Source organism: Notothenia rossii (assembly GCF_949606895.1).
Source record: "Notothenia rossii genome assembly, chromosome: 2".
Classification (NCBI taxonomy): Eukaryota; Metazoa; Chordata; class Actinopteri; order Perciformes; family Nototheniidae; genus Notothenia; species Notothenia rossii.
In genome coordinates, this window is record NC_136904.1 from 11,626,970 (window position 1) to 11,650,727 (window position 23,758).

At 40.5% G+C, this 23,758-nt stretch overlaps 1 protein-coding gene across 29 annotated transcripts in view; it reads left to right on the forward strand.

Moving 5' to 3' along the window:
• LOC307028377 (uncharacterized protein) overlaps nucleotides 1–23,758 on the forward strand; it is a 33,585-nt gene that overhangs the window by 2,173 nt on the left and 7,654 nt on the right. For 7 of the 29 annotated variants that reach the window (XR_013804956.1, XR_013804957.1, XR_013804958.1 and 4 more), the window contains exons 2-7: nucleotides 240–264; nucleotides 433–466; nucleotides 907–1,156; nucleotides 1,409–1,448; nucleotides 3,177–3,243; nucleotides 3,890–3,943. Coding sequence is in view for 2 of the 29 variants with exons in the window: in XM_079663341.1 (XP_079519467.1) it covers nucleotides 240–264; nucleotides 433–466; nucleotides 907–1,156; nucleotides 1,409–1,416 (317 nt within the window). In the remaining 27 variants the exon portion in view is untranslated. Of the gene's footprint in view, nucleotides 1–239; nucleotides 265–432; nucleotides 467–906; nucleotides 1,157–1,408; nucleotides 1,449–3,176; nucleotides 3,244–3,889; nucleotides 3,944–5,044; nucleotides 5,085–5,375; nucleotides 5,502–5,867; nucleotides 5,947–7,137; nucleotides 11,740–12,230; nucleotides 12,315–12,386; nucleotides 12,495–12,681; nucleotides 12,782–13,278; nucleotides 14,341–14,685; nucleotides 14,947–22,099; nucleotides 22,283–23,758 lie in introns of those variants that run through there. The other 22 variants (XR_013804974.1, XR_013804975.1, XR_013804976.1 and 19 more) reach the window with 14 other exon arrangements.

Here is a 23,758-nt window from a genome sequence, read left to right on the forward strand (position 1 = left end):
TCCTCAAATACATGTGTACTGTTGGGATTGATGCATTTCTTGTCTGCTTGGCACAGTATGAGCTCTGGTCCTGTTAGGTGGGCCGTAGAGCTCATACAGTGCATAGAGCAAATATTCTCTTGCAACCCACTGCTGCTGGTTGTAGCAGTGTTACTTATGAGAAAAGACATCTGTTACATTTATAAATATACATATTTTTGTTTATGGCAGTCCTTTAAACATTCTTTGTTCTTTGGCAGGTGATGAAACCTTAAGGACAGCTTGGTAAGTTGCATTTCAGAATTCAGTTACTGTTCAAGTGTCATGATGATTGGCTTAATGTTCAACTGCTCTGAAGTGTGATTGAGAGATGCCCAACTGAACAAAATACAGCAGTCTCTCTGCTGCCACTGCTTATGGAAACCCATAGTAACTTTAGTTCTGCCTCAACAGGTGTCCTCTCTGGCCTTCAACACTGCAGCATGATGTAAGTACGTCCCTTAACAAGAGGGTTTAAACCAACAGGTGGCTGCTATAAATGCACAAGATTCCAAGAGGAAAACAAACCATGTTTTCAAAGTAACTGTCGAGAGTGATATGGAGAGTGTGAAACATGTTGTGTAATGACAGCACTGTACGGTATCTGCAGCCAGCTGCTTTCTCAGCTGGTTAGTTCATAAGTCAGTGCGAGACAAAACTCACAAACTGGCATCGTTGGTCTCCATGCTGCCTGTGTGTGGAGTCCTGGTATGTTTGTTGAAACATTATTCATTAGAAAGCCATGTCTTTACCCTGTGTCTGTACATAGTACATGCAAACCACTGCAGATGTAACTAATTTCATCAAAAGGGAGAAATGCATGTCAAGTAATGATAAAACATGAATGCTGCAAACATGTTCTCACTCTGTCCTGCCTGCCTTCTTCAGGTGTGCTGCAGCAGAGGCTGTCCTCCCAGGATGCTGCAGCAGAGATTGTCCTCCCAGGATGCTGAAGCAGAGGCTGTCCTCCCAGGATGCTGCAGCAGAGATTGTCCTCCCAGGATGCTGCAGCAGAGGCTGTCCTCCCAGGATGCTGCAGCAGAGGCTGTCCTCCCAGGATGCTGCAGCAGAGGCTGTCCTCCCAGGATGCTGCAGCAGAGGCTGTCCTCCCAGGATGCAGCAGGGCGTCACAGCAGAGGTGAGTGTATGACTGTCACAGAACTGAGGTCTATCCCGACTGACCTTTACCTATAGGGCCGTGTCGTTGGAAATGCCTCACAGAATAAATCTGTGGTTACGCTTTACCCACATGTCCACTCCCATGAGCATTGTGGGATATTACTGCAGGACACGTGCTTATTTGGAAAGATTAAAGGAGAAATAAATAAGCTGCATCTTTAGAACTGTTAAATAATGAATTGGGATGTAATTGAATAATCTTGACTTTCAGAATCCTGAGATGTGAAGAGGAGTGACTCCATCTTGTTCCTGTGAGTAAACTGAATTGCCCCTCTGGTATTAAAGCATTATCTAATGAGTGATGCTGCTCTCTGTGTTGGTCATATACCAAGGCTTTCAGGACTCTCCATTCTTGTTTTGCTGTGGAATTGACCAGAAAATAAAAAGCATCCCAGAGGTCTCCTTCAGCAGCCTGCTGAAGGAGACCTCTGGGAACATGATCTTCCTAACTGTACACATGCTGCTCTCATCAACTGTTACCTCTTACCAAATGTCCACTGCCATGAGCATTGTGGGATATTACTACAGGACCAGGGTTTGAGTTATAAACTGAGCTCTATGGGGGTCTTTAAAACTAATGTGTGCCACGCACGCACGCACGCAGCAGCCCTCTAATTGCTACAAACTTAAATATGAAAAGGTTAAACTACGCGCACACACACACACAAACAACATCTCGGTCGCGCAGCACACTCACAGGCATATATTGCGCAATAATGTATTGCGCACCTTGGAGGTGCAGTGCAGGCATATTTTCATTCAAGAGATGCGTAGTTCTTTTGGAAAACATGTTTTTCTTTTAGCCTATTTGCCTCGTTAACGTAAATAATACTAGTTACATTGACACATACATTATTTGTGATTTAAAATAATGGTTGTTGGTAATGTATTGGCGACCCCCACAGATGTATGATTTCACTGCGTCCGTGGGAGCTCAGACCCTCCTTGTGGGAGCTCAGCTCCCATTGGCTCCCACATAACTTGAACCCTGAAAGACTCATGATAAAAAGAGACATGAGGCCATATTGAGTATCAGCACAGGCAGGGACCCTTCAACTTACTAGGCCATGCTGAGGCTGAGATTGGTGTTTGATATGTGGTAATCGAACTGGTGAAAGAAAGGGGTCTTTTCAAATGTTTTAAAGGTCCCATGTCATGGCCATTTCTACTGATCATAATTCCATTGTTGAGGTATACTAGAATAGATTTACATTGTTCAATTGTATAGTATGTGCATTCACTCTCTGTCCTAAACAGCTTGTTGGAGCTCCTGCCCGCCCCCCCCCCCCCCCTCCCTATGAGCCCACTGTGCTCTGTTGTGTGTTTATGTTACAATGGAGTTTGTTAGCAACCAGAAATGACAAATGGATGATAATGCTGTGTGGGGACTTGGATGCCGTGTTGGCGGGACGTTGCGGGGCTCGCTGCCCCGCCCTTTGAGGCTTGAGGAGGGGGCGGTGTGAGCTGGGTTACTGGTGTCATTTCCTGGTTGCTGCGTGGGGTCTGCGAGACATCGTGGAACTCAGCCTGAGCACACACCCGTGAGAGTGTGGCGAACTGTGAGTGGAGACCCACGGAGCCGCAGCTGAGAAAAGATAAGGCTGAGTGTGAGGAGCTCCACGCATTGGTCCTGGCATGGTTACGTCACCATACTCGGGAAGAAAAAAATGGAAAAAGAGAAATCTCCAACGAGGTGTTCTGGGGCAGCATAGACAGGTCTTTTCTGTGTTAGAGTTTTACTCGCTACAGGGTGTACTTTGAGGGCTTGTGACTGCAGACCGTTTACATGCAGAAAAATCTACATAACCCACAAGGGAACGGATAATAACCAGAAAAGCATGACATGGGACCTTTAAATAGCACTTGTCATTTTGTTCAGTTAGATTTTGATGCCCACCAAATAAGTTAAATGCAGGAAAATGAGTTTAAAGTTGAGATGTTTGGTAACTGTGATGACTTGATGTGTCTCCTGTGTTTAGGTGGCTGTGATGGCAGAACAATCCTGAGTCAAGAATCCTGAGACTCCAGAACTTTTGAAAGCAGTAGGTGGGTTTGTCTTCCTGCAATTCTGATATCTGTCCAATGATTGAAAACACCTGTTGCTTACAGCACTGTACGGTATCTGCAGCCAGCTGCTTTCTCAGCTGGTTAGTTCATAAGTCAGTGCGAGACAAACTCAATAACTGGCATCGTTGGTCTCCATGCTGCCTGTGTGTGGAGTCCTGGTATGTTATTTGAAACATTACGTCATTAGAAGCAGGCTGACTTTAAAAAGCCGTATGCAGGTGGCTTTAGTACATGCCAGTGAGACGCTTTAACAAAAAAGAAACGTCTTCCTCTTGATAGTTGGCATAAACCAGCTTCCTCACACAGCCCATTCACCATATGGTAGTTCTCATTAGAAGTCATGTTTTGGTTATCATCTCCACTTGAAGTGTTTGTGCAGCGAAAAACCAAATGTGTTGATGGGTTGCAAATTCCTCCCGAAATACTCAGTCATATGAAATGATGATTATTTACTTCGGGGTGCAGTTCTTACATTTTGGTTATTATCTGGAACTGCCCAGCTTGGGTAACTACTCGCATACTAATCTCCTAAACCTTTGTTAGATCACGATAAGATTACACTGATCTAAAGGTATCATGATATGACAGAAATGCATGTGCTGACACACTCCTTATTGTCCTCCAGGTGTTCTGCATGAGAGGCTGTCCTCCCAGGATGCAGCAGGGCGTCACAGCAGAGGTGAGAGTGTATGACTGTCACAGAACTGAGGTCTATCCCGACTGACCTTTACCTATAGGGCCGTGTCGTTGGAAATACCTCACAGAATAAATCTGTGGTTACGCTTTACCCACATGTCCACTCCCATGAGCATTGTGGGATATTACTGCAGGACACGTGCTTATTTTGAAAGATGAAAGGAGAAATAAATAATCTGCATCTTTAGAACTGTTCAATAATGAGTTGCGATGTAATTTAGACCCTCCAGAAAAACGCGGGCAAAAATCCTTGATTATGCGATTAAACATGCGGGGTTTTTATGCGGTGAAATTGCGGGAAGTTGTGAAATATGCGGAAATATGCGGGGGAAAAGAATAACATTTTTTTTAAATATTGGGCTGTCTTATTTATTCTCTGTCACACACAACCTGCCACTAACGTTAAACCCCTTTACTATTCAATTAAACACATTCAATGTTTATTTATTGTAAAAGCAATTGGGCTATTTTAATCTCACACACACACACCCACACTTCTCCGCCTCATTCTGTTTTCATTTACTCGTTCGTTATCTGATCAGCTTCAATCTTGTATGCTACTCACTTCGTTTCTTGTAGCCCTCGAAAGGGTTTTGGAGGTTGATGCCTCGCTGAACGTGAGTTGAATGGCTTTCTTGTCCGCAGCAGCAGAAAGCATTTTCGAATGTTTGAATGAATCAAAGTGGGTCGCCACCGTCGATTTTCTCTTATGCTCCAACACACAGCTGCACGGGGTGCAGAATAGTTTCCCCCCACTTTTTGCCCGGTCTTTAGTAGAAATGTTCGTCGGTAAATGAGATGGATTAGATTTTTTCATCTTGGTGTTTTCTCTATCGTGTGAGCTCCACACGTTCACTCTATACAGTGTTGTTTACATTCTGTGATGCGCGAGCTGATGACGTCACGTCGAGTGAAAACATTTTTTTCTCAACTTTGTGTGGAAAAATGCGGGGATTATGCGGCCTGTTGATAAATATGCAGCCTTTTAAAATTCTGCGCCATTTTGCTGATTATGCGGTAAATTCTGCGATTGCAGAATCGCGTTTTTTGGAGGGTCTAGTAATTGAATAATCTTGACTTTCAGAATCCTGAGATGTGAAGAGGAGTGACTCCATCTTGTTCCTGTGAGTAAACTGAATTTCCCCTCTGGTATTAAAGCATTATCTAATGAGTGATGCTGCTCTCTGTGTTGGTCATATACCAAGGCTTTCAGGACTCTCCATTCTTGTTTTGCTGTGGAATTGACCAGAAAATAAAAAGCATCCCAGAGTTCTCCTTCAGCAGCCTGCTGAGGAGGCCTGTGGGAACATGATCTTCCTAACTGTACACATGCTGCTCTCATCAGTCACATGAAGGTGAAGTGACCTAACTACTGTACATTGTACCTGCTGAACCTTTGCTTCCTGTATTTTCAGATTGCTGCTCGACAACTGATCTGGTGACATCATTGCACATTGTGGCAAATACCTTTGTACAGCTGTTGTGGTTGTGTACACTGCAACAGAATGTCTGCTTCCTGAAATAAACAACCATTACTCTCACTTGTCTGTCAGTGTCCTCGTATCCATGAACTATAATCAAGAATTGAAAAGTGATAACTTCCTTAATGTAATGTTTCATTACTTAGCTAATGCATTTATCCAAAGCATATGAAATGATTAGTGCTCAACTTGAATACTCTATTCTGGACAGTTAAAGTCAGGTTTTTAATTGTTCTGTGGCTCAAATTAAATGTTTTAGCATTAAGTAATACAACATTCATTTAATATTCATGCAAGTACAAAATGTAATATTCAAAGACTTAGCTAAACAGTAAAAACAGGGATGTTTTTTATTCCACAGATGCTGTATTTCACTTGCTTGTTTGTGATTCAAACTATTGCAACATGTCTCCATGTTTTTTTCAGTCTCTGTTTATCAGATAAATGTGGGAACAGCACAGGTGTAACAACAGTTCCAGACAACCGTACACTACACATCTAACATGTGAGTCGTGAGGAATACTAACCTCAACTTTTATCAAATAACTCGCTATTAAATATGAAATCTGTTAATAGACAACAGATAACAAAAACACTTGAAATACCGTCTCACTGAGCTCTGTGGAAGATATAGGACAATCAAGCAGAAATGGTTTGAAATGAAAATTATGTATCTTCTTTTTAACTTTAAGTTCACATGAACAGGGACGAAACTCCTTTTCTGAGCAAATGTAATTTATTAAATGAAGAAAGTCGACGGGATGTGCAAAGGTCATTTGATCAACATTCATTATTTAAAATTGTTATAAATTAATTATTCCTTTTCATGTTCATTGTGCAAATACAAAGGTAATAATCAAATAATTAGCGATGCCGTGAACAGTAACAACATGGATACTTTTTATTATACACAATTATCACCTGCTTGTTCCTGTTGATATTTTAAAGTGTCTTTTGTCTACGTCAGTCCCAGTGTATTAGATAAGTATGGGAACAGCACAGGTGTAACAGCTGTTGAAGTCCCAGCAGTACCTACTGTATCTAGCATTTGGAATATTTTTAATGAACACACATCAAGATTTATGACACACTCACTAATGAAAATGAAATAACACTGTTGTGATTGAGGGACAGACATATCAACACACTTCACATATTGTCTCTCTGAGGCCCTGTGGAGAGTAATGTACAATGCAGGATCAATTATTTTAAAGAAAAGTGTTCTTCATCATTTTTCACATGCACAGCAAAGTAATGTATTTTTAGAGAAATCTCAAACAACAGAACATTCAGAAAGGAGGATTTCAAAGTGCGGACCCACTTTGAACATTTCTTTAGTGTAATGTGCTGGTTAGTCTTTTTCTTTGCATGAAAAAGCTTATTTCAACACACTTCGACAGACTGTGATCACTTAGCATCAACATCTTCCTGCAGAAAAGCCTGTTTTTCTGGGTCTCTGACAGTCCAACAGTTTTATGTATTTTCTTTATTTGGTTTGGTTGAAAATAAATGATGGATTTCGTGTGACATCGCCAGCTGAGCCGTTCATTTCTTTTTTAGCTGATGTCCAGATACTGTGTGGTTGTGTAAAACAGACAGAGTATGCCAAGTTCAGTTGACCAATAATATTAAGCCAACAGTGAAAACACCCTCTTCGATGCATATAAAAAAGCAGCCTGTCATCTGTCTCCTTCAGAATCTCTATCCCATCGAACGCTTCAAATAAACTCAACCGACAACCAACCCTTCCTCCTGCTCCTGTGACGGAGAGACATCATCATGCTGTTGTTCCTCTTCCTGTTGGGTCTGGCTCTGGGTGCTGTGTCTCCTTCAGATGACCCTGAAGTGAAGCTTGAGCGTGGCAGCTGTCCCATGTTCTGGTACTCCTTCAACAACCGCTGCTACAAGTACATCGACGCACATTTGACCTGGGCTCAAGCAGGGTTCCACTGTGTGTCACAGGGAGCCGACCTGGTGTCTATCCACAGTCGAGGGGAAGAGAATTTCGTCAAATCACTGATCAAGAACCACGACCCTACTCAGGGATACACCTGGATCGGACTCAGTGACACCCAGATGGAGGGAAGATGGATGTGGTCTGATGGGTCTGCAGTCAACTATATCTCTTGGAGTTTCGGAGAGCCGAACAATGATGGAAATGAAGACTGTGTCCACGCCAACTATGGTTTTGATCACAAGTGGAATGATTACAATTGTAATTATTCTAATCCCTCAGTTTGTGCATTGCCTTTGTTTAGGAACTGAGATATTACATACATCTTATTGAACCAGGTCACTGTTCACCTGTGACTCTGTTAACATGCCTTTGGCCCCAATAAAGACACAGATGTACACTTACTGTCTGTATGAAAGTCCTTTTTGTGTTTGTGATATACGCAACATAATGGTTCACTTTTTTGACAAGGAAACAATGCATTATTCACACCCTTTGACAGCACATTTCACCTTCAAAGCCAGTCTCCTTAACTTTTTCTGAACAGCAGACAGTGCAGCCTCTAAGTTATAGAAAAGTGCTTAATGTTTAAAATGTAGCTACGTGGTAATTTAAAATCTGGGTACAAGGGTTTGCTGGTGTAACCTTAAAAAAGTGAAAAGAGTCAGTCTGGCTTGCAGACTTTAGATTTGTTTTTAAAACATGAGGCACAATTTATCTGTCTTCTGAGAAACATAATCTCATTTTAAAGATGCTTTTCTGTTAAATCAACTCAGCAATATTTGGTCAGCAAGATCTCCTAAATCCGAGCTGTGGTCTGTTCCTATTCAGTGTCCTAGAAAGGCCTTGTGGCAGTTATTTGACTATTACCCTTTCCATTATGCCCACACATCAAAATACATCTCTGCTCACTGTTATTAGAGCATTCGTATTGTACTATATTCCTTATTTAATTGTATATAGTTTATTTGTGTTGAGGTGACAGGTTCATGTGCCATGTTTAGAGGTTTAATAAAGTGCAAGTGCATTTTCAGAAGGAAATACATTTGTGGTTTGGAGCTACATGCTGTCATGTAAAAGTACCTGTTGTGCCTTGTGGCCACTGGAGGGCAGCAGAGGAGCAAGTCAGAGCGACGATCAGTTGTGAATGAAAAGAAAATTAGACACAAAGCAATAAGTCTCCCCTGAAATTAATCAATTATGTTTTATGTGATATATATATCAACACAAGCTTATGCTCTTTTTTGACTAATGTTCATCTTCATTTTGCACAACCTGGGAATTGTTTGTGGTAATGTGGTGGCGCAATTCAATGTTTACAAAGCTTCAGTGTGATTGGCAGCTTGGTCTTCATTTGCAATAAAGCGTATCTTTTAAAAACAGACTATCATCCCTCCCGACAAACATCTTCTGGAGGTAGTAAGAAATAATAAGATTAAGTAATAAGTCTGTTAAATACCTGAACTTTTGAAAGAACATCCATAACATTCATCTGTTTGCAACTCATATCAATATTCCAATATTCCAATTACTGCATTTCTACACCGTTTCTATTATATTCTATTTTATTTACCTTGACTATCTTATCTGTTTTATTGTGTTGCACTGTTGGAAGAGCCTGTGAACTAAGATGTTCATTGTCATAACTACACTGTAGCTATGCATACATGACAATAAAAGCCTTGTAAACTTGAAAATAATTTGTTTTTTGTCTGCCAATGTTTAGCAGTGCCAACATTTGATTTAATATCTTCATATACTCTTGTAAAAAACGTAAAGTATAGTGGGCCATCTCCAGGTGAGCAGGTAGACTGTTTTTGCTTATGTTAAGGTGTGGTTGTGTTTAGTGTTGCCAAGTTCAGTTGACCAATAATATATTAGGCCAACAGTGAAAACACCCTCTCTGATGCATATGTGGTTCTGTGGCTGGGGTCACCTTTAAATAGCTGACAACACCAACTCCTGTTGAGGGGAAGGAGGAACCTGTGGACCCTCAATCTAAATCCAAAGTTGTTTTGCAGATTGTGGGGCTTCCCTTCACAAGGACAATGACAGAGGCATGAATTACCAAATAGAATGCAGCTTTATTTCACAAATATACATGTTAAAATTTACAAACAGCAGCAGTCAACGGGTAAACTATACTTTACACTATTACATGGTGGGTTTCCCCTCATATGGGCAGGTCTGGTCCACTAGGTCACAATGCCTGCTAACTGTGAGGGACAAAAAGAGAACAAAAGCATGCACTACTCAAAGCACAACTTCTACACAATTATTACAGTGAGTTAGCTTACTCACCCTTTTAAAGTGTCACACAGAGCAGTCCCTACACTGAAAGCAGACAAGGTTCCCCCAGAGGAGGAGGAGACTCTAACACAAACACTTAGTCAATTATATTGCCCACAATCTGCACACAAGAAAACTATTGACAGAAAATAAAAATAAAAAAGCACTAGAGGACAGTATTCTTTTTAAAAGACAAACGCAACATAATAGTTGCCAGCTCAAACACCAGTTCAATATAAAATTAAAGAAGGTTAAAAACCAGGCTTACTTTGACAGAGTAATAGATAATAGGGGAAACGCTCATACTCAGCTCTATGGAGGAAACACAAAAACAGATGTTATAAATAATAATAAGAGCTAGAAGAAAGTGAACAAACGTCCATAGCCAGTTTCCCGGGTTGCTTGGCTGGTTTTAGCTGGTGTTAGGCTGGTTTAGTTGGTTTACCAGGCTGGACAAGCTGGCCAGGCTGGTCTTGCTGGTTCAAGACTTTGGTCGAGCCAAAGTGCTGTACATGTAATAAAAACACATTACTATCTCAATAAAAGACAATAATTTACAACAGAAATATAAAAAACAAAAACACAGGGAATAGTCAGGTGTCGTGCTCCGCTCTGACTAGAAGGCCAGGGAGAAGAAGTGAGTCTTTAGTGAGGATTTAAAAACCCCTAGGCCTGAGGCCAGCTGCTGCGAAGGCTCGGTGACCTCAGGTTTTGAGCCTGGTCTTGGGCACTATCAGCAACAGCTGGTCAGCAGACCTTAAAGCTCTGGCTGGGGTGTAGCGATGGAGGAGTTTGGCTATATAGGCAGGAGCCAGCCCATTTAGGGCTTTGAAAACAAATAAAAGGATTTTAAAATCAATTCGGAACTGAATTTGAAGCCAGTGTAGTGTGAGGCCAGAATTGGGGTGATGTGGTCGCGCTTTTTGTGGCCAGTCAGAAGACGTGCAGCAGCAGCGTTTTGGACTAGCTGCAGGCATTTAATTGAGGCCCGGGCTGCGTCTCAGGTCGATTATTTTCATTTCCTCGCTTCTCGCTCCTCTGTATCACCGGAAGTTGATTTGTCTGCGCCATCTTGAGTAGCGTCCCATGGCGCTTATTTCCGCCGGAGGACCGAGGATCGAGGAGCGATAAGGAGCGATAACCGAGGAATAGGGCTGTGCAATTAATCGTATTTCAATTGCGATTACGATTATGGCTTGCGACGATTATGAAAACAGCATAATTGACAAAATACGATTATTTTGCTGGGTGCGCTTTCGCCCCTCCCTTAAAGCCCACCCGGCCACGTGGGAGTGACATGTTGTGAGTGTTCAGCGCGAGCGAAGATGTCAGAACAAGAGCAGCAACTCGTTAAAAAGAAGGGTCGCGGGGAGATTCCCAGTCGATCACGAGATGTGTCTAAAAATATAACAACAATATTCTGTTTTATCGTTAATGTCCTGTAACATAATCTTCCTGTGCCAGAATAATGCACTTGACGCATCAAAGCTTTGCGATTGCCCGGCGTCACCCAGCGTCACCCCATGTGTCGGGGCGTGGCTGGTGGGCAGTGGGCACTATTTCGCTGACGTTGTCCGTGTCAACAGGAGTGACAGTCCGCACACACACAAGACAGCAATTATGGCAGATGCAAAAAAGCCCAAAATATATAATTTTCACTCCGAGTGGGAGGATGATTTTTTTTTATCTATTCCAATTCAAAGTCCATCTGTCTCATCTGCAATGCGAGTGTGGCTTTATCGAAGAAGGGTAATTTAGGAGCTGCATTTCAAAACAGTGCACAAAAGCTACGAGACGGAATTCCCTCCTAATTCTGCCCTACGCTCCCAAAAGGGGAGGGACCTGAAAGGACAGCTAAATGTCATGTATAAAAGACGTACAAAAGTGAATTTTGCATGATAGCTCCCCTTTAACCTTACGTTTGCTAGTAAGCTAATGTTACTTCCCTTAACAAGAGCTAGCTGTCTTAGCTAACAACAGTTAGCAGCTAACGTTTTCTGCAGTTTGTTTTTCCCCTGAAAAACGTGATGTAGTTATTTAAGGGTTTGTTTAAGGGTAAGTTAACTTAAGGTTATCTTACAAGTTGAGAGACTTAAGTTTTGTTTAAAATTGTCAATGTAATGCCATTAGAGGTTTTGTGTTGAACATGAAGTTAGCTAACTAGCTCACCAAAGGTTAGCATGTTAAGCTGTACTTTATGTGGCAGCTAGCTTAATACAAAGAGAATGCTTCATTGTAAACTTTTCTTACAAATGTGTGTTAATCTACCTGAAATTGTAGGGACAATTTTTTTTCTACTCAATGATACAGACCATTGTTGAGGAGATGCAAAACATACTGTAAATGAGTTGGGTCCGACATATACTTTGAGTAATGTTACTTTGCTGCTAAAAAATGAAACATCAGATGAGGACATCACCAAAGTGTGTGAGTCCATCTGGGATTTGATCTGTTATTTGCACGTCGTACAGGGCCTATGTACACACTGCTCTGGTATTAATTTAAAATATAATTGTAAAATGTAAGTCTCCCGCTCTTGTCATCAGTCAGGCTTTACATTTGAACTCCTATGACTGGTTGTGGACATGAAGGGAACGACTTCCTGGCCTTCCTGACATCCAGGTAAAAAGGTGAGATTCTAATCCATTTCAATGCCAAAAGCAATTTATTGTTTTAAACTTTTTTAAAATTTAGAATTTCAGTTTTATTGGATAATAGAGATCTACTGGAACCTAACACCAGAGAGAGAGAGGGAGGAGATGATATGCAGCAAAAGGCCCAGCCGGATGGTGTGGAACGTGTTCTATCAGGTAGAGCACTTTGGTACCCAGTTATTTATGGTATTGAGTTTGAATTTAGCCTTTGGAATGTAATTTCCAACAGTGCATTGTAAAGACTGAAAAAACAGGCTCAGGTTAAAGCTTGACATGATTTGGTCTTTTACTTAAGAAAATGTTTGTCCTCCTGTGTTGTCTTATTTCCTTATCTTTCTTTCAGGTGTAACATCTACCAATGGTTGTACATGACAGAGACCTTCTCCACCTCTTCGCTGTCCTACTAGTCAATCCTTCTGATTCTGATCCTTTCCTAAATAGTGGTAAGTTTTACAGTTCAGTGTACGTTAATTTAGCAACTTAATGCTTTACTGCTGTTGAATAAATCCTATATTGCTAGTGATTTTATTAAAACTATGATTTGCAATCTTTTTGATTCCAATTACAATAATATTTTTGTTATAATTGTAAAACACATCTTAACATCCATCAGCAATCAATAAAACAAATCAAACAACACAAAATAAAAGAAATCTGGACCTATTCTATTTCTTTTTATATAACAGCATCTATTGGGACTGCTCATTGATGTCATCAAGAGCCATTGAGTCTACCTTTTGTAGTCGGCCTCTCAGAATGTTCATCATTTCTTTGTCTCTTAACATTCCTATAATCATTTGTTTTTTTATTGTTTTGTTCTTTATTTTTGTTGTGAGAATCAATTGCAATTGTTTAAGTGCTATATAAATAGTTATACTAATATTATTGTTGTTACCATCATTACTATTATTAACAATGTTTTCTTTATTTATCGCTGCAGAAAGGATCATGCCAGCCCACATCAAACACCTGATCAAGAACTTGTGAATCTTCAGGCAGAAAGGTTGAAAACACCTGTTCGAAGTTCCAGTTCCCTGTACATGGAACCATGACTGTCCTTTGTCCCACATGTCTTCAGTCAGTTCTGGACCCAATGACTCTGTTCCACATGTCTTCAGTCAGTTCTGGACCCAATGACTCTGTTCCACATGTCTTCAGTCAGTTCTGGACCCTATGACTGTTCCACACGTCTTCAGTCAGTTCTGGACCCTATGACTGTTCCACATGTCTTCAGTCAGTTCTGGACCCAATGACTCTGTTCCACATGTCTTCAGTCAGTTCTGGACCCTATGACTCTGTTCCACATGTCTTCAGTCAGTTCTGGACCCTATGACTCTGTTCCACATGTCGTCAGTCAGTTCTGGACCCTATGACTCTGTTCCAAATGTCTTCAGTCAGTTCTGGACCCTATGACTCTGTTCCACATGTCTTCAGTCAGTTCTGGACTCTATGACTGTTCCACACGTCTTCAGTCAGTCCTGGACCCTATGACTCTGTTCCACATGTCTTCAGTCAGTTCTGGACCCTATGACTCTGTTCCACATTTCTTCAGTCAGTCCTGGACCCTATGACTCTGTTCCACATGTCTTCAGTCAGTTCTGGAACCTATGACTCTGTTCCACATGTCTTCAGTCAGTCCTGGACCCTATGACTCTGTTCCAGATGTCTTCAGTCAGTCCTGGACCCTATGACTCTGTTCCACATGTCTTCAGTCAGTTCTGGACTCTATGACTGTTCCACACGTCTTCAGTCAGTTCTGGAACCTATGACTCTGTTCCACATGTCTTCAGTCAGTTCTGGACCCTATGACTCTGTTCCACATACCTTCAGTCAGTCCTGGACCCTATGACTCTGTTCCACATGTCTTCAGTCAGTTCTGGACCCTATGACTCTGTTCCACATGTCTTCAGTCAGTTCTGGACCCTATGACTCTGTTCCACATGTCTTCAGTCAGTCCTGGACCCTATGACTCCGACACTAGTTCTACCAAGGCTCATTAGAGGTAAGAGTGGTAGGAGAGGAGTGGAGTTATCTTTATATTTAGGCTGCAAGTCGACAAAGGTGATTAAGTGCTGATGCTAATAATGATCCGATTAATTTGATATTGATTGTCTGCCAATACCGAACCCTGATCCGATTCTTCTATTTCCCGGATAATACAGCTAGACCGTGTACACTAGCTCTATTTTTTTTGCCATTGTAATTCACCATAAGCAATTGTTGTACTGCAATTTGTAATGTATTTTACCATACTTTAACGGTTCTGGCAACCACAGCAGCCCAAATGTTAATGTAAATGTCAAGTTTTCTTTTTACAGTGTACTTATATCAGTACATTTCTTTTCAGTTTGCTTCAAGAAGTGGCTTCAACAGACAGAAGTGCAGGCCAGATTGGGAAAGGCTGGACGCTACACAACGGGAAACATTATGGACATGAACAAGGAAAAACAAAAAACACTTTCTTTGTTGCCTTTTTCTTATCATACATAGTGTTACTGTTTTTGTTACCATTTAAATATTGAATTATATTTATTGCTTTTATTTAAAATCAAATGAACCCGTTTTAGATAATATATTTATTTTGATGTGTACGTTGATTTGCAGGTTGGTTGTTATTTGTATTGTTACTGTGTATTTTATTATATTAACTAGCTATTTATTGCTATTTATTCAATTAAAATACTGTTATGAACACTATACAATGTCTTTATTTTGGTAGATACAAGAATACATGACACAATGAATCTTTGTAATATATTTATGTTTTCTAGTTTAAATAATCACACCAGTATTTAAACAATGTATGCTGGTCACCTGGAATCCTGGTAAGCTTCCAGCATGGTATATTTAATACTATTATTAAACATAAACTGGTGATAGATGGATGCTGGTGACCAGCATACTATGCTGGTCTATGCTATTTTTCTTAGCTGGCCTGGATGGCTGGTTTAGCTGGTTTGGCTGGTTTAGCTGGTTTAGCTGGTGCACCAGCTAAACCAGCTAAACCAGCTATCCTGGCCAGCTAAAGTGTCCAAAACCCCTCTAAACCAGCCAAGCTGGTCAACTTAGCTGGTCAGGCTGGTTGACCAGCTAATTTGGTCTAAGCGTATCTTGCCCTCGCCCTAATGAAATCCAATCTGACCTGAGACCCTTCCATAGGTTCATTGAAAAGACCATAAAACCACCTTAAACCCGCGAGTCCTACCTTGAGGGAGATAACGGTGAGCGTGCAGCCAAGAGAAAGGTTTTCTGAAACTGCCGGAAAAACTTTTATAACTTACATTTTACCGGTCACCGGTCATGTGATCACGTCACGTGACAATGACATCACATTCCCACACATATACAGTATAAGAAGCAGCCTGTCACTTGAAGCTTCACAATCTCCATCCTCTCCAACGGTTCAGTGCAACTTTAACAGACAGAGACGGTGACATCATCATCATGCTGGTTTTCCTCTTCCTGTTGGGCCTGGCTCTGGGTGCTGTGTCTTCTTCAGATGACCCTCAAATGGAGCAACAGCAAGACACCTGTCCCTCCTTCTGGTTCTCCTTCAACGGCCGCTGCTACAAGTATTTCAACACAGAGAGGACCTGGGCTGATGCAGAGCTCTACTGTGTGTCCCAGGGAGGCAACCTGCTGTCTATCCACAGTAGAGAGGAAGAGGATTTTGTCAAATTCCTGATCAAAATCTCTGACCCTGCTGAGGGAGCAACATGGATCGGACTCCATGACATCGCCAAAGAAGGAAGATGGATGTGGTCTGATGGGTCTGTACCCAAGTATTTCTTTTGGTATAGAGGACAACCAAACAACAGGGGACGAGGTGCAGACTGTGTAGTCAACAACTTTCGAGGGATGTGGAATGATGTGCGTTGTTCAGCAACTTTTCCCTCAGTTTGTGCATCTCGCACAACTTGTCCTTAGCAGCTGAGATGTTACGTGATCAACTGTTTTGTTAACATGATAACAATAAAGACACAGATGTAAACTTGTATATGTGTGTGAACAGAAGTCCTTTCATCTAACCTTTATTTTCTTGAATGCTTCATATTCACACTGGTCGCTCCAGGGGTTAATCAAAGGAATTATTTCTACACCTTTTTTTAAATATCATAAATACATTTAGTAAATAATATTGATGATGCATTATTATAACATTTTGATCCACAGATTTTAGCCGTTGCTTATTATTCCTGGTATTATACTTATTTGTTTGAACCACACACAGTTGTATATCATTCAATGATCACATGGATGTAGTCAGGTATTTACGGCACCTGGTGTGTGGATGACCAACGGGCTGAACTTGCTCTTTTCTGTTGACCGTATAGTCCTGCTTTGGTTATTGTTTGTGTAATTTTGTTCAATAAACATTAACTTTTGCACAGATTTGATTTAGGAATGCTTCAAAGTGATGAGCCTAGTCTTAGCGACATGATTTATTGGGAAAAGTACCATCACTCTTTTTCTGGTTATGGGAACAACAGGTGTTTAATGGACAGGGACACTACTTATCATGTTTATCTTTCACATGGACATAAACGTACAAACCTAAAATGTACTCAACAGTACTATTTTCTGATAAACAAGACATTCATTCTCTCTGTTGTTTTAAAGGAAGACTGACGAAAGGAGGGCTTGATCTATCAGATATAGTTAAGATTACAGAGTATAATATATATATAGCACTATTCAATATACCGTAGTGGCATGGCATGGCGTGAAACTCAAAAAGTGGCAGCATGGTAACAGACATGTTTATCATCACCTGCGTCTCAGATTTCAATGCAATTCATATAAAATGTATGATTATTGTTTTTCGTTGGGAAACAAAAACAATCTAAAGTATTCAAATTGATCATCATTTTAAAAAAAAAGTCAAACTTCTTGGGTTTTTCCTTTGTGTGTTATTTGATTGAAGAGTTACTGGAAAATAACCGGGTGAAACAAAAGTGCCCACAATCCTTCTGTGCATTGTTGACTAATGCAAACGGACCACACCCTGGACAACAGTACAACAAGTTTAAACTCCCAAAATAACCCAAAACTAGAGTATCAGCTTCAGTTCAAAGATCATGGAAAGGAAGGAGGGAAGGAGATAGAAATTGTGTATATGGTAAATTGGCAGCATTTATAAAGCACTTTTCCACTCTCGTGACCCCTCAAATGGCACAGTTTCTCTTTCTTCTGAGAAACATAATCTCAATTTAAAGATGCTTTTTGTTAAATCAACCCAGCAATAGTTGGTCAGCAAGATCTACTAAATCAGAGCTGTGGTCTGTTCCTATTCCGTGTCATAGAAAGGTCTTGTGGCACTCATTTGACTATTACCCATATAGTGGGCCATCTCCAGGTGAGCATGTAGACTGTTTTTGCTTAGCTTAAGGTGTGGTTGTGTTTAGTGTTGCCAAGTTCAGTTGACCAATAATATATTAGGCCAACAGTGAAAACACCCTCTCTGATGCATATGTGGTACTGTGGCTGGGGTCCCCTTTAAATAGCTGACAACACCAACTCCTGTTGAGGGGATGGAGGAACCTGTGGACCCTCAATCTAAATTCAAAGTTGTTTTGCAGATTGTGGGGCTTCCCTTCACAAGGAAAATGACAGAGGCATGAATTACCAAATAGAATGCAGCTTTATTTCACAAATATACATGTTAAAATGTCAATGTTCAGCAGTCAACGGGTAAACAATACTTTACACTATTACATGGTGGGTTTCCCCTCATATGGGCAGGTCTGGTCCACTAGGTCACAATGCCTACTAACTGTGAGGGACAAAAAGAGAACAAAAGCATGCACTACTCAAAGCACAACTTCTACACAATTATTACAGTGAGTTAGCTTACTCAATAACCATTGAAATGATACATGAAATGCTAGCCACCAATAATGATGATTCACAGATTGAATAGATGAATGGTTTTTCTCATTCTGCAATGGAATGCTCGAAGCCTTATTGCAAATGGACAAGAATTCAAGACCTATATATATCAGTTAAAAGAAAAACCAGACGTTATTTGTATTCAAGAAACATGGCTGAAGACTCATTTGGACTTCATAATTGGGGGATATACTGCTATAAGACAAGATAGAAATGATGGCCAGGGAGGGGGATGTGCAATCTTTATCAGAGAAGTCATGTCTTATAGTAAGCTAACTTTTAAGAACAGTCATGATTTAGAAATAGTGGGTGTAGAAGTTTGGATTAATAAAAGGAAAATTAGTGTCCTGAATTTTTATAATCCATGTAATAAACTCAGAATAGAGGAATTAGACAGTCTTTGCCAAGGAAATGAAATAATATGGTGTGGTGATTTTAATGCACATAATACAATGTGGGGAGGGAGATCAACAGATTACAATGGACAGGTGGTGGAGGATTTAATGGAGGCAAAGGAATTAGTTTGTTTAAATAATGGGCAAGGTACAAGGATCAATTTTAGAGATGGAACAGAGTCTGCGATCGACCTAACTCTTGTAACAAGTGAATTAGCTTCTGGTAGCAGTTGGGAAGTATTGACAAATAACAGTATTGGGAGTGATCATCTTCCAATTATAATCAAGTTTGATATAAATCATGTGGTTGAGCTAGACGGTATCATGAGATGGACTTTTTCTAAAGCAAATTGGGAGATGTTTGCTAAATTGTGCGATAATGAATTGGATCAGATTGATATGGCAGAAAGTATTGATGAAATAAATGCGCAATTTACTTCAAATATAATTAAAAGCGCTAATCAAACTATTGGGAATAAAACTGGGAAACTTGGTAAATGTGTTAAGATGGTACCGTGGTGGAACAAAGACTGTAATGATGCAATCCGAAACAAAATCAGGCTGTTTGGAAAGCTAAGAAAGACACATTCATTACATAATTTATTAGAATATAAAAAGGCACAGGCTCAGGTAAGGAACATTGTTAAAAGAGCAAAAAGGGAGTGTTTGAGAGGATTCTGTTCAAGTATTGGGAGAACTACACCATTAGATAAAGTATGGGGAATGATTAAGAAGATGAGGGGAATAAGACATCAGAGTAACCTGCCAGTATTAGAGATTGGAGGGGAAGTTGCCACTGGTGCTTTGGAGAAGGCAGAAATTGTAGCTGAAATTTTTTTCAGAGTTCATTCTTCGGAAAATTTGACAGAAGAAGGTAAGATCAGGAGGCAGGAAGTGTTAGATGAGCATCCTAATGTATGTGAAGAAAGACATTCGTCGCAGAGTGTTGTAAATATACCTTTCTCTATTCAAGAGTTGAGAAGAGCATTAAGTAAGTGTAAAATGACTGCTCCTGGGAAAGATAATGTATGTTATATAATGTTGACCAAATTAAGTGATTTTGCATTAGGAAAGCTGCTGGAGATGTACAATAAGATCTGGGAGAAAGGGAAGCTGCCAATAATATGGAAAGAGTCAGTCATTATTCCTATTAGGAAACCTGGGAAAGATCCAACCAGTCCAGGCAGTTATAGACCTATAGCTCTGACATCACACTTGTGTAAAGTTATGGAAAGAATGATAACAGAAAGGCTAACATACTACATTGAGAAAAATGAACTAATGACTCCTTATCAGAGTGGGTTTAGAAGAGGGCGGAGTACTTTAGATCCACTGCTGTGCCTGGAGTCTGAAGTCAGGAAAGCCCAAGCGAACAAGGAGTGTGTTGTAGCTGTATTCTTTGATGTGGAAAAAGCTTATCATATGATGTGGAAGGAAGGATTATTAATAAAACTGGACATTATGGGTCTGGGAGGTAATGTATATAATTGGATTATGGATTTTTTGTTTGGCCGTGCCATCAGAGTCCGAGTTGGCAAGTCATATTCTCGAAGGCATGAAGTTGAAAATGGAACCCCGCAGGGGAGTATCATCAGTCCTCTTTTATTTTCTATCATGATCAATGATATATATATACACAAGTAGGATCTGATATTGGTAAGTCACTTTTTGCAGATGATCGAGCTATTTGGAAAAGGGGCAGAAATGTAAAATATATTGTAGCTAAGATTCAGGAAGCCATTAGGGAAATTGAAAGCTGGTCTCTGACATGGGGGTTTAGATTGTCGGTGGAAAAAACTGAAACTTTATTTTTTACGAGGAAAAGGATAGGTGAGGAGGTTAGGTTAAAACTTTATGGACAAGATCTAAAGAAAGTGAAGACATTTACATTTCTGGGAATATGGTTAGACGAGAGAGTCACATGGAGTACTCACATTGATAAAGTCGTAGATAAATGTAAAAGGGTTTTAAATGTTATGAGGTGCTTGGCAGGCACTAAGTGGGGGGCTGATAAAGCTGCTTTGAGGAACGTATACACGGCCTTAATTAGATCAGCCATAGAATACGGACTAATAGCTTTAGGGTCAGCTGCATACTCTTCTCTTCAAAAATTAGATAGAGTCCAGGCACAAGCACTAAGGATATGCTGTGGGGCAGTAAGATCTACACCAGTGTCGGCACTTCAGGTAGAGGTCGGAGAAGTACCTATTTCTTTTAGGAGAAAGCAGTTAATTGTTCATTACTGGGCAAATCTACAGGGTCATAAAGATACTCACCCTACTAAACAAACTGTACAAACAAGTTGGGAGAGTAACAAAATAAAAAAAGAAAGTTTTTGTTTTTGTGTTTCGGAAATATGTAAGGAATTAAAAGTTAAGGAATGGAATATTAGTCCGACGGTGTTGTTATCAGCTGTTCCACCATGGTTGCTACCTCAACCTATAGTAGATTTATCACTATTGAAACGGGTACATTCAATGAAAAACAAATTCAATGTACAGGCTTATGTGAACACTGTTCTACATGAACAATATGGGCACTTTATAAAAATATTTACTGATGGATCCAAAAATCCAGAAAATGGTCTAACGAGTTGTGCATTTTATGTTCCTGAGTTAAAAGTCAAAGTGGGAAAGCGTACAAGTGATCACATTGCAGTATATACAGTAGAGATGATGGCTATCTCTCTAGCACTTCAGTGGGTAGAGGAAATACAGCCAATGCGAGTGGTCATTTGCTCTGACTCCAGTGCAGCTCTGGAGAGTATAAACAACTTCTCTTCAGAATGTCGTCAGGATATTTTACATGAAATTTTACAAAGCATGTTTAGGTTAGTTCATCTGGGAATTGTTGTTCAATTTGTGTGGATTCCAGCGCATGTGGGCATTAGAGGGAATGAAGTAGTGGATCAACTGGCAAAATGTGGTTTGAAAGCAAACCAGATTGATATTAGTGTACCCATCAGTAGAGCAGAAGTCAAATCTTTTACTAAAGTGGTTATCAAGCAACAATGGCAAAAACTATGGGACAGTAACACCAAAGGAAGACATTTATATCAGATACAAAGGGAAGTAGGAACAGGAAGCACGTGGGGTAGTAGTAGAAGAGAGCAGAGCATCAACAGCAGGATAAAATTGGGACACTCTGGACTAAACTCATCACTGCATCTGATTGGAAAACATCCAAATGGCAATTGTGATGGTTGCCAACAACCAGAGACAATACATCATGTATTTTTTAGCTGCCCGGACTATAACAGACAAAGATTCATTCTGAAAACTGCACTGGAACAACTCAACATCAAGGACATGGATTTCAAGGCAATATTTGAAAGTAAATCAAGAAATGAAGCAAACAAGCTGATCTTCAAATTCCTCAAAAGCACTGGTCTGAGGACAAGGATTTAGTATGAACATTTAATAACTAAACAGTAGGTGGCGATATATGCTCCAAGTGGAAGCGATTCGCCATTAAAGAAAAGAACAAGAAGAACCGGAAGGGGAGGGATTTCACCTCTCACCAGTTGGTCGTTCGTACCACATTTTATTCGGTAACACGTGTTGTGCACGCTAAAACACTGAGGCCCCTGGTCGTCCAGAAAACACGCAGAAGGTAAATATTCGCTGAAAATACCTGGCACAACACAACATGTCCTCATGTGTAAGTCAAGTTACTTTAGTGGGATTTTAATAAGACATGTGAAACGCGACGTGCTCACGTTGTGGACGCCACGTTGTCCCGGTTGAGCACAGTAGCTGCTAGTTAGCTTAATGCTAGAAAGGCTGTTAGCCTTTCCTCCTCGTGTAGTTGATACACCGGCATCTTAAGTGCATTGCATATTGTCTCGTGCGGGGCCTCTAGCTGGGTGAGGATAGTATTTTGAGTTAAATGAATGAGAAGACTGCATTCATACAGATGTGCAAAAGTTTCAGTCCTGATGCACGTAGCATGCAAACTGCTTTACTGGCGGCATGGCTTTAGAATGTTTATTTAAGGACCTGAGAGTATTTTCCCTTTAAAAGTTGATAACATTTATTTACATTATTATTATTCAGATGTCGTTAATGTAATCCGAAGTATGGCAACTTTATTTTATAAAGTTATTCTGCGTCGCGTGGCGTCACCAAAGGCCACCGGTTACGGCTAGAAAGGATCCGTCTTGTGTAAATATGACGTCACGTTCTCGTTGTAACTCGTTGTAATCGGAGCGGCTCGGAAACACATCTACAGCAGTAACATGCAACATACACATTAATGCAGCAGCAATATTAATAGAGAAACATCAGACATAATAGTAAAACACTGAAAGGGAACATTTTATTGCACCAGGAGCTATCTTGGGACTTTTACTGCGACAACGTTGACTTGCCTGTGAATAAAAAATAAACCGTAGTGTTGGTGATCTACAGTGTTGTCATTCTTCTTTGAACAGCAACACCGCTAACGCCCTATTTCAACAATCACACTCCCTGTCATTGACATCATTAATAGATAGTTTAGCTTCTCACCATCATTTGCAGTGGCCCACTGATGTTAAAGGTCCCATGTCATGCTTTTCCGGTTATTACCCGTCCCCTTCTGTGTTATGAAGGTTTTTATGCATGTAAACGGTCTGCAGAGTCAAAGCCCTCAAAGTACACCCTGAAGCGAGTAAAACTCTTAACACAGAAAATACCTCCCAAAAACGCCTTGTTGGAGATACGTCACTGTCCATTGATTCTTCCGGGTAACTCATGATGTCATGCGTTTCCCGGAACCAAATGGACCAATCCGTGGAGCCGTTACGTCCGTGGAGCCGTTACGTTAAGCCCCCGCTGATTGGTCCAAATTGACCAATCTACAGGCTTCCTCACACACACACACTCAGTGCAGGCAGCTCTGCTGATTTCTCCTCCCTGCTGCAGGATGATAACAGACAGTTGGTATCGTGGCGAAATTCTCTCTGCAGACCCATTCTCACAGCGTTTATCAACCTTTTTCTTACTCAATATCAAGCCACACTTATTGTTTTTACTTCGGCTGTGACTTTGTGTGTGCTCAGGATGAGTTTGGCTGTGTTTCGCTGTGTATCGCTAAACAAGGAAACAACACCTCCACGTTTATATATATATATATATATATATATATATATATATC